The sequence below is a fragment of the Gymnoscopelus microlampas genome (genome assembly GCF_963454915.1).
Source record: "Gymnoscopelus microlampas genome assembly, chromosome: 17".
Lineage (NCBI taxonomy): Eukaryota > Metazoa > Chordata > Actinopteri > Myctophiformes > Myctophidae > Gymnoscopelus > Gymnoscopelus microlampas.
In genome coordinates, this window is record NC_139954.1 from 46,618,826 (window position 1) to 46,630,462 (window position 11,637).

Sequence of the window (11,637 nt, forward strand, 5' to 3'; positions counted from 1 at the left end):
TCTAGTTGAAACAGATATTTATAGATACGATACAATTAGAAAAAGATTCAGGTTGGGTTTAGGATTAAACATTTAAAAAGGCATCAGAGATACAGAGTCATGCCTGATTTACACTTAGTTAGCTGGTGTTGTGTGCCGAAAAATAACCGATCTACAACCTTTTTATCAGTGTCATAAAGAGTGTGTGTGTGTGTGTGTGTGTGTGTGTGTGTGTGTGTGTGTAGCCTGGAGGACGGCCGTCTCCTAGACCACCTCGTGGGACACGAGGAGCTGCTGGAGGAGAAGGTGTCCTTCTTCATCAGAGACACTCTGGAGGCTCTGCAGCATCTGCACACCTGTAGGGTAGCCCACCTGGACCTGAAGGTATTACTGTAGGGTAGTCCACCTGGACCTTAAGGTATTACTGTAGGGTAGTCCACTTGGACCTGACTCCTTCTCAGTGTCTCTGTGTCTCCTCCTCGTAACTCGTGTCTGTGTCTCCTCCTCACAGCCAGAGAACCTCCTGGTGGACCTCCGTTCCTCCTCCTCGCCGTCGGTGAAGCTGGTGGACTTCGGCGACGCGACGCGGCTGTCGGCGCAGCGCCGGCACGTCCACCTGTTGCTCGGCAACGCCGAGTTCGCCGCACCCGAGCTGGTCCGGGGCGCGGCCGTCTCCGTGGCGGCGGACGTGTGGGGCGTGGGCGTGCTGGCCTACGTGGCGCTCAGCGGCGTCTCGCCCTTCCTGGACGAGTCGCCCGAGGAGACGTGCGTCAACATCTGCCGCCTGGACTTTTGCTTCCCCGACCAGTACTTCGGCGGCGTGAGCCAGGCGGCGCGCGACTTCGTGACGTCGGTGCTGCGCGAGGACCCCCGGAAGAGGCCCAGCGCCACGGGCTGCCTGCAGCACCCGTGGGTGGGGCGGGGGGGGGCGGGGCGGCCGGGGGGCAGCGGCACGCCCGCGCACGGTGGCGAGTATTACTCGCCGACGCCACTGGACAGGACGCGCCTGGCGGCGTTCGTGGACCGCCGGCGGCAGCATCTCCACGACGTCCGGCCCGTCGCCAACATCAAAGGACTGGTCAGCGGCGGCGGCTTGGGGAACACCATGTGACGCACCCATGTGACACACCCATGTGACACACCATGTGACACACCATGTGACACACCCATGTGATACTTAATCCATTTCATCCAGGAACGCATCTGTGTGTCATTTTAAGATTTCTTTGGCTATTCGAAAAAATTGCAGATCTACAAGCTCATAGTGCAGCAGCGAGTGCCTCGCTATGAGCTTAGATCTGCTATTTTGGAATAGCCAAAGAAATCTTAAAATGGCACACAGATGCGTTCCCGGTCTTCATGGATTAAAGGGATGTTTCAATAAAGTGTCCAATCAGAACTCACCACTGAAGACCGTGAGACGTAATAATGACGCTGTACCTTTAACTACAGCTTCATACAGGAGATCAGAGACGTTATTGGCTCTTCAGTGGAACATCAGTGGATTGTTGGGGGGGGATTTGCCAGTTTTTGAATGGTACCAGGTGTGAATTGGCCTCATTTCACACCTGGCAAATCAGGCCCGGCAACGATGGGTGGGTGGGGAGGAAAAAAATACTTAAAAGTAAAGTGAAGAGAAGTGTGAAGAATGTCAGAGGTCATGTCTGTATGTAAAAAAAAACTTTTCAGGAAATGGAATGAAAATCGCTCAGAAATAGATAGGCTTGTAGATCGGCTATTTTCCACTACTTTTTGCTTGACACTCTTGTAATAGAACTAGAGCATTACATGTAATGATGTAACTATAATGTATTATGAACTATGGCATTAAATGACAAAAAAGAATTAAAAGTTACTTTCCACCACCGACTGGACCACACCTCCTGCTCCCCCTCCTCCTCTTCCTCCTCCTCTCCTCTCCTCCTCTTTTTATCGCATCCAGAAATGTAAAGGTATAATGCTCCGGGGATCCTAGTTTTTTGACGGTCTCTAAAAAAAAAAAAAGAAAAGAAAACTGATGTACAGGTTGAAACAACCTTCTGAGCTGTTGTTTGTTTTTGTAACCAGCTTGTGCTGAATTTAACGTGGACGTGCGTTCGTACCCCCGTGCACGCGCACGCTTTCATGTCACATTTGCGCAGGACAGCAAAAAATAAATAAATTAATGAATTAAATTAACGCATCGATAGTTTTTGACTGTGTGTGTAAATACACAGTCCTAATACACAGGCCTCAGGAAAGGGCCATGCACTTCCGTTTATATTTATACCCCTACCCAGGAAAGGGGGCGTGGCTGTGGAAAGCGGGCGCGCCTGTAAAACAAAAAGCTGAGGCCAGTGTGGGCGTCAGAATGACAAGTCACAGGGTGCTGTATTCCTGTGACGCCACTAGATGGAGTTAGTGGGCCTTGTGGATCACAGGTCACGGTGCAGAACGCGCTTGTACAGAAGACGCCTTAACAGCATAGGCGGATTAGGAAGAAACGGGCCCCTGGGCCGAGACACGCAAAAGGCCCCCCCGCCCCCTTCCGTGGGCACGCACCCACCCCCGCGCGCGCGAAATCTTTGCGGTTAAATCTCGGTTAATAATGGAAATGAATAGGGTTTTTTTCGGTTAAAAACGTCTGTGCACAGCGGCAGATAGGCTAATATAATGCATGTTTTACCTATAACTTAAATACAAAGAAATTGTTCGGTTATATTGCGGTTAATAAGGGAAATTATTAGGGTTTTTTTATGTTAAAATTGTTAAAAAAATATGTTAACTATTATATATATTTATTAAAAAAAAAAAAAAGGCTCAAGCTCAGGGGGCCCCCTAGCTCAGGGGCCCCTGGGCCTGGGCAATCCTCCTCTGCTTAACAGACAACATCACACTGATAAGAACCAGTATGCGCACGCAGGTCGGCAGCAAAAGAACCCCACCGCTCATAAGATGCAATGTAAAAGTGGTCACAGCCTCACGTGTAAAAATGCATCACATCAAACTGTCAGATGCTCTTTTTCTCCCAGTATGGAGGAAGAATGCTTAGGATTTTTACTGTGATATCTCGCTCTTGAAGTATATATATGTTACAGGGAAATTGGCATTCCAGGGAAATTGAAAAAGGAGCGCTTGTTTTTACCACCCACCCAGGCAATTCTGTATAACCAACGCTAGAGGGCAATGAATGCAAGCCACACACATGCACATGCGTGTGCATCGTATCAAAGTGCCTCGTATAAAAGTCCCGCCTCGCGGCGCCTCCTGCTCGCAGGTCTCGCGTAAAAAACCCTGTTTGGAAAAGCCCCGCCTCGCGCCGAAGCCCCTCGCCTAAAAGCGAGCGCTCCTCTTTCAATTTCCCTGGAATGCCAATTTCCCTGTGACATATACATTGGTATGATCATGGCACCAGAACCTGCTTGGCTCGCGCAGCTGCAGCCCGTCAAGCCTAATTTATGCGCCGTCCCACAAAGGTGTCGCGCGCAGATAACGGCCGAGAATAGCAGACCTCCAAACTCACAGCGGTCGCATCCACGACGTGGTTGTGAGCTTGTATGTCAGCTGTTCTCGGTGCGCAATATCGCGATGAAGTATATATGTCTCGCTAGGGCGCACCTCACAAGAAAATAGCTTTATCTCCGTTCCTCTTGCTTTACGGCAAAAACAAGCTTCATTGAAATGGCCGCAGCTCTGCAATGGATTACGACAAGCGGATATCAAGCGGACAGCCCCGTGCGTGTGATGAGCCGATCTCCGTGAGGACGGCGGTCACGGAGAATATATCCATGAATTTTCAAAGGTACAGTAAAATCGCTTGTTTTGCTGGCATGGGGACGAAAAACAATGTTTTAAATCTGGCAGTCAATGTGTTAAATACGCGGTCATAATGAGGACATATCTATCATTAGATGACAATATAATTGAAAAAACACCCGTTTTGTGTATTCTCATGTCAAAAGTCTCTTATAGTCGTACATTCTGTGTTACTTCCTGTAAACGCAATGTGTGATGACATAGATGCTCTTCTGAATAAATCTTGATTTCATTCTCATAGCTCACTGTTGGGCTGCTACGTTCCCATTGGTTCTCAAAGTGCGTCACAATCATTTTAACCCCTTTATCCATATTTTATTTAAAAAAATGTAACATTTGTTACTCAAATCTTTGCTTCTGGGGGTCCCTGGAACAAGATATTTTGAGATTGGGATCCGCGGGAAAATACATATCATTTTGGGGGTCCTTGACATGAAAACGTTTGGGAAGCACTGCTTTATCCAGCTGAAGATGACGTCCAGATGGTGCATTACTTGTTTTAAACGTAATCAGCACACTATATATCTGAAAACAATTTAGGTTAAAAATAAGCAATGTACAGTAGTAACAAACTGCCGCTCTCTTTCTACCTCGGGTTGCGTGAGATGCTGGGCATGCAGCCTACAAACCAAGGAAGCTAAATTAAGGAAAGGACACCGAAGCCATTTTCTCTATCCAGCATTTCCAGCCGGCAGATTGGTCACACTGGGTGGCAAACTGAAGCCAGGACTTTGATGGAATACATTGACGTCCATGAGAGCCAGGTGGACCAGCTTAGGAACAAACACTATTTCTGAATGATTGAGATCATTATTTTATTTATTTTTTACTTTTGAAATTTCCCTGGAGGATAAGCCTCTTGAGATGCAGCATCGAGGGAATCCTCAAAGCAACACAAAACAAGAACAATCCAACAACACAAAACAAATCAAGGACATACACATAAAGGCTCTTCCACTATCTCAAACCCCACTACGTCAGTATAGTAACCTTTAGATATTCTTTAAATTTAAGTAAAATACAATTAAATAAAATAGATAAGTAAATAAATAAAAACAGGAACAGCTAGATGTAAGGTGAACCAGCAAAGAGTCTTGTAAGCATTAAAAGAAGAAATTGGTCTAATTAACACGGGCCGGGTTTCCCAAAGCGATTTCAGATTGTGCGTAGCTTACGCAGCTGCGTAAGAGCCTCCTACGCAGATGTTTCCCAAACCTGTTTTTCCCAAAAGCATTCTGAACTACGCACAACCTTCATTAGTAGCAGCTGGTTGTGCGTTACATTTATTTTATCTTACTGGCTTCGGGAAACACCACTTGCTGGTTCTCAAGAGCACGGCGGTACGTGTCTGCGTAACTGGCTTCGGGAAACAGCACGCATGTAAGACCTTCTGGACGAAGTAATTTAGAAGCAAACCCATTTCCCGAAAGCCTTTGTAGCCTACGTAGTGCTGTCCTACGCAGAGTTTGAACAAGTGACCTGGGCGCTCGTAACACCCTTCATAGCGAATATATACAGTGAAATAGATCGATAAAAAGACAAACACACACACATGATTTATATATATATATGACAACGCTTAATGTGACGACGCATACCCAAAAAAAATCAGACATACAAGCTATCAACACACTGCGACGTGGGTGGCGTGTCGACAGATTATAGATCTGTTCTTTTGGGTAGGGCGAGCTGCTGCGCTGGTTCATACTCTATGCATGAACCCGATGTTTACAAATTGTACTCTCACGGATGATCCGATCATCTTATAAAAATATAAAGCATATGCCAAGTTAACTAAAGGTAGATAGATGATGTTGAGCTAAAGCATTTTTTTTTTAATTTTTAAGTTTTATAGTTAAACGTTATGGTGATAGTCCCGACTCCCCACACACAGTCAGCTGTTGTGCTCGCCATGTTTACACATACATATATGTATATAATACTGTAGGTGACATAGCCTACTGTTATGTTGTTATATGCTTGCACATATCAGCCTAGAGATTAGTATTATTTGTGCATTAATGTTTATTTGTTCTTTATAGTGTCTACACTGCCTTGCTGCTGCTGGTCTATGGCTAGACGCTCCTGTCACTCACCTGAGGTTGCCCCTCCCTGTCTCAGCTGTGTCTCATTCATATAGGATATAAAGAGGAGCTGTTGCCAGCTCTCATGATCTCCCCAGCATGTGTTACCTGAACCCTTTGTTAATTTGACTCTCTTTATTTCAGTTCTGATGGCGTAAGTATGGTTTGGTGTATTGCCTTTAGTAGTTAGTTTAGTTTAGTGTTATGTTTTGGTAGTTTATGGGAGTTTGGTGAGGCGACGAGCACATAGTGCTTGGCTCACCAGACTCCCCACTTTTGTTTCTAACCAGCCCATCTGTTTCTTTTGTTGTTTAGGACATATAGGGTGCGTTCGGAAATTGCGCACCGGAGCGCACTATTAGTTTGTATTGGCCAGTGCGCTCAGTGCTGTATTTCCGAACGCACCCTTAGTTAGGTCTTCGTTTGGTATTATTATTATTGTCAGCTGCTCAGTGTATTGTCTGCCAAAATAAAAGCTCATGTGTGCTTTTGACTTTAAAATAAAAGCTCATTGTACTTTTGATCTGACTTTGTCTTATTATTATGGCATGGCTCTTTGGTGTTCGAGGCAATTTTGAAGGGCCGTAACATAATTGGGGGCTCGTCATAAAATTAATTTGGTTCACAAACATAATTTAGGGATCCCATAATGTCATTTGGGGGCTTGTGCAAACCCTTGTGTTTGTGTAGTAAGTAGGCATTTGGTTAAAATGGATAATTAGTAGAGTCCTAGTGGCAGTAGGAGTCTCCAGTTTGAGAGGGATTGCCAGGTACTGTTTTGGTGATTCAGTAACCCTGTGAGTGTGCAGTTACCTGTGGAGTGGCATCCCATGTGTTGTTTTTGTCAAGTGCCTGCCCTACTTGAAGGTTAAGGTAGACTGTTTTGGTGTTGGGGGTAACTTGGCAGGTTATCTTAAGGTTGCAGTAACTGTTTGTATGTTAACCTTAAGTTGGGTTGTGTAGGCTGTTCTGTTAAGGCTAGGTATTTTTTTTTTAATCATGGAGTTTAAACTTGAGGAGTTTGTGAGGGAACCTACCCTAGAAGCTTTCCGTCACTGTACCAAAGCGCATTTGAGGTTAATTGTAGATCACTATAAAATCACTGTAAATGTACTAGAGAAAAAAAGCAAGTACTGAAACAGATGGTGTGGGTGGGCTTAAGCGATAGGGGGGTGCTTCCTGGTCCTTCTCACAGTCCTGAATACCTTGAAACAGTCTGTGGCGACTCGCAATCGGCTGAGGGAGTTAGAGCTTGAAATGGAGCGTGTGGACATGCAGATTGAGAGAGTCCGAGGGAATGCTGATCTTGAGATGGTACGGATTAGGGAGGAGACAAAGAAGGCCATTCGCCTGTGTGAATTGGAGCTTGGTCAGGCTCCTCCTCAATCGGCTGGTATTGATGGGAGCAGAAATGTTCAACATGTAAACATGACCGTTCCAACAGTTTGTGTCTCCTGTGTTGTCACCCGTTCTGTAGCTAGGAACCTGGCGGGAGGCATGCGTTAATCCGACAGACCTTTTCTCCGACTATGTGGCATCCGCGTGCGGTTAGGGTTAGGGTGCGGGTTTGGTTCGGGTTTACTGTTTAATGTCGGAGCACTGCGCTGTCGGAGGAAGGCGCTGTCGGACTAACGTATTGCACCCGAACCTGGGGGTGCAGTACGTTAGTCCGACAGCGCATTCCTCCGACAGCGCAGCGCTCCGACGTTTCCAATACTAAACCCGAACCAAACCCGCACCCTAACCCTAACCGCACGCGGATGCCACATAGTCGGAGAAAAGGTCTGTCGGATTAACGCATGCCTCCCCCACGTCGGTATAGGAATGGAAGTTTGAATCTGTCTCCGCTACGAAGGGTGGCTTACGTTACGGGTGTTTCCCAAAGCCGCACGTAAGTGCCTCTCTCCACACCGGCTAAGCAGTACCTTAACAAGCATGTAAGATCGGAGCTGTCCTATCAATCTATGCCAGACTACCCAGACTGTTCCACGGGGTTTTGGCAGTGTAAAGTCGGCCCATCAATAAATTAATGCTGAGAATTAACACGCTTTAAGAGCTGTTGGTAACTGTGACTGCACAATACTCTTGTTTTAATTTTGAACTCTTTGACTTCCTCTTTCTATATCAATGTACACTATAATATGAAGATATACAGTGGTGTACTGTGGATTTTTAACTAAGAGAGGCTGTTTTTATTTGTTTTGCATTCATTTTTAATTTGTTTTTAACTTTGTTGCCTAATTTTAATGTTTTATGTTCAAAATAAGGATTTCATTCATATTTTTTACTTTACTTGAGTATTTCCAATTTTCAGTACTTTTACTTCTACTCCACTACATCTCAGAGGTAAATATTGTACTTTTTATTCCACTACAATTATTTGAAAACGTTGTGTTATTGTTACAAAACATACATTAACCATTTCAGCGCTATATATATTTTGTCCATTTGAAAATAGCTGATCTGTAAGCTCACAGTCCGTCAAAGATGACTATTTTGTCATTATCTCGGAGTCAGAAATACAGCAGGGTTACTTATTATTAGCAGCTGCCAAGCTGCTCTACAAACAGGCTGAGACATCGTCACTACGTGACACCTATTTGTTCATTGGCTGTCCTGGCTGTCCTTCACTACTTTAAGCCAATGGGGGACACTTCCCCATTTAAGCCGTTGGGGAGACGGTCCGTCCTCCTTAGTACCAAGTCATTGTGAGCTTGTAGGTCTGCTATTAAAACATTATGCCTACAAATGGCATAATCCTGGATTATATTCATATAGCACATTGGATTCAACTTTACTGGTCTTAGATACAATAGGCTATAGTAAAACCTAATATTATCCATATACACCAATTGAAAGCATGAAACGGTCTCAGTTAAAAAAAAACTAAAAAAAAACGATTAGGCTGTGTATGACAAGAGTATTTGAACATTAGCATGTCATCTATTCTAAAGTAATGCCCATGTTTTCTATAAGTATAGTCCAAAGAATATAACTGGAAATGACAGTGAAACGGTATGTTCTCAGAAATAAGGAATCGCGCATGACATGAGTATGAAACGTTTTGTTTTATTATATTGTTGACTATGCCTCATCGCCATGGATGTCCCGACTATAGATGGACGTCACCAGCACCGGACTGTCTTCATGTAATGGTGGGAACTGGGAAGGAATGTTGAACACACACGTTTGTGCTACTCTGCTAATTTACACATGATATTTAGTTTGCTAAAAGATGCAATCAATACAGAACACAATACAACAGCAGCAATGATTGAATAGTTTCACGGAACGGAACATTCATGAAGTCTATTCGGTGTTGGCAGATCCTGAGGAAATCTTGAGGAAAAAAAGCGCTAAATGTATGGAATATTTTTGAAACATTTTAACAACACAAATCTGGCACAGGGGTCCTTGGCAGAAATTATAATTTCAGATGAGGGTCCGTGGACAAGTACACAATTATTTTATTTATGTATTTAAAAACAAGCCAAAAAAAAGTAACCCGCAACTACCAATATTTACAAAGTCCCAGAGTTGCTTATACTAAGCAGACATGGCAACACTGGTTGATGTTGATGACAACATCAACATGTGTTGTTGATGATGTTGTAGTGAGAACTGGGAGGGGAAAGTTACAATGTAGACCACACCCCCACGCAGCCTCCCCTCCCCACAAGGAAGGGCAGTGCCCCAAAGCATTATGATCATTGTAGTAATGCAGCAGTCCAGTCAAACCCCAGTCGAAAACACAGACTCCTATATTGTTCTGGCCATATAGAATGCAAATTTCGCTACTGTTATCTACTACAAATATTATTAGCATTGAGTGACTGTAAGTTCTTCCAGGGGTGAAATGCCCCTTTAATAATACTTTGTACTTTTGGTACTTTTTTGTATATTTTTATACCAATACTTTATTTCCACATTGCAGTTTTTATACTTTTACTTTTTACATTAGAATGTCCTTCTAATGCGTTAGGGCCGTGATTTGTTCATTAATTTCTACATTTATTTTGTGTATATATATACTTGTAATGTTTATTTGAGAGTGAAATATCTCTTTAAGTAAAAATGGGAGTACTTTTTCTCACACACACACACACACACACACACGCATGCATGCACGCACGCACGCACGCACGCACGCACGCACGCACGCACGCACGCACACACACACACACACACACACAGAAAGGCTGACTACAGCGTTTTAACCCTTGTAGTTCAGCCAACCGTTAAAACTGAGCAGTATCTCTCTCTCTCTCTCTCTCTTGCTCTCTCTTTGTCTCTGTCTGTCGGTCTCTCTCTCTCTGTCTCTGTCTCTCTCTCTCTCTCTCTCTCTCTCTCTCTCTCTCTCTCTCTCTCTCTCTCTCTCGTTTGTATTACTATACCTGTGAGGACACACACATGAATGCCTTACTTTTATTTTTTTACAGCATTATAACTATAAACAGAGATTAAAGGTATGGTACGTGATATTTTCTTTTTTAACATTAAGTGTTAAATAGATCTATATTGTGATAGTAATCATTGCTATAGAGGGTTTGTTCAGTAACAGTGTTAAATAGATCTATATTGTGATAGTAATCATTGCTATAGAGGGTTTGTTCAGTAACAGTGTTAAATAGATCTATATTGTGATAGTAATCATTACTATAGAGTGTTTGTTCGGTAACAGTGTTAAATAGATCTATATTGTGATAGTAATCATTGCTATAGAGTGTTTGTTCAGTAACAGTGTTAAATAGATCTATATTCTGATAGTAATCATTGCTATAGAGTGTTTGTTCGGTAACAGTGTTAAATAGATCTATATTGTGATGGTAATCATTACTATAGAGTGTTTGTTCAGTAACAGTGTTAAATAGATCTATATTGTGATAGTAATCATTACTATAGAGTGTTTGTTCAGTAACAGTGTTAAATAGATCTATATTGTGATAGTAATCATTAGCTCTTTAATAAACAGAAAATATATTTTCAGGTCGGGATACCAATTTGATCAAATCGGGAGAGAGAATTAATACAGGATAAAACATGAACTTGGAAGTGAGCAGACAATACTGGACCTGGAACACTATAACATTTAAGCTAATAAATGGTTCTCTCTCCTGATTGGATAGCTATAGAGTATTTAGCTCCGACCGAACCTCTCCCTCCGCTGTATAGCTCCGAGATGAGGTTCCTCGCTTGTCGGTGCCGTTTTAGCAGGACATTGTCGCAAATTTTCCACTTTACATGTTTCTTACCCCTTTCTGCACATCATATCCAAAAAGTAAAGGTTTTCTGAAATGCTCTCAGATGTTTGAAATTTTAACGTACAATAAAATCTATCCAACGAGTTGAAAAAAACGTTTAAATCGCTTCTCTCCTCAGCCGGTTCCATAATATTATGCATTAGAAGATGCAATTCAACATCAGTAATGTTATCTCTACGGGCGCAACTTCCGGGTATGTCTTAAAAACATGTAACCGGATGAGGACAGAGGTGAATTAAATACTTTTTTCAACTCGTTGGATAGCTTTTATTGTGCGCTAGAACTTAAAACATCTGAGAGCATTTCAGACAACCTTTACTTTTTGGATACGATGTGCAGAAAGGGGTAAGAAACATGTAAAGTGGAAAATGTGCGACAATGTCCTGCTAAAACTGCATCCACAAACGAGGAACCTCATCTCGGAGCTATACAGCGGAGGGAGAGGTTCAGTAGGGGCTATAGAGTATTTAGCAATGACCAAAAAAAAGAAGGAAAACGTTTTGTTTCAACCAAACAAT

General features: G+C 43.2%; 1 protein-coding gene across 1 annotated transcript in view; it reads left to right on the plus strand.

Moving 5' to 3' along the window:
* The window catches only part of kalrna (kalirin RhoGEF kinase a), a 159,578-nt gene extending 157,431 nt beyond the window's left edge, over positions 1-2,147 (plus strand). Inside the window, exons 67-68 of the mRNA XM_084085002.1 lie at positions 225-363; positions 491-2,147. Coding sequence (XP_083941128.1) covers positions 225-363; positions 491-1,090 — 739 coding nt within the window. The 3' untranslated portion in view covers positions 1,091-2,147. The remainder of the gene's footprint in view (positions 1-224; positions 364-490) is intronic.
* The last annotated feature ends 9,490 nt before the right edge of the window (positions 2,148-11,637 follow it).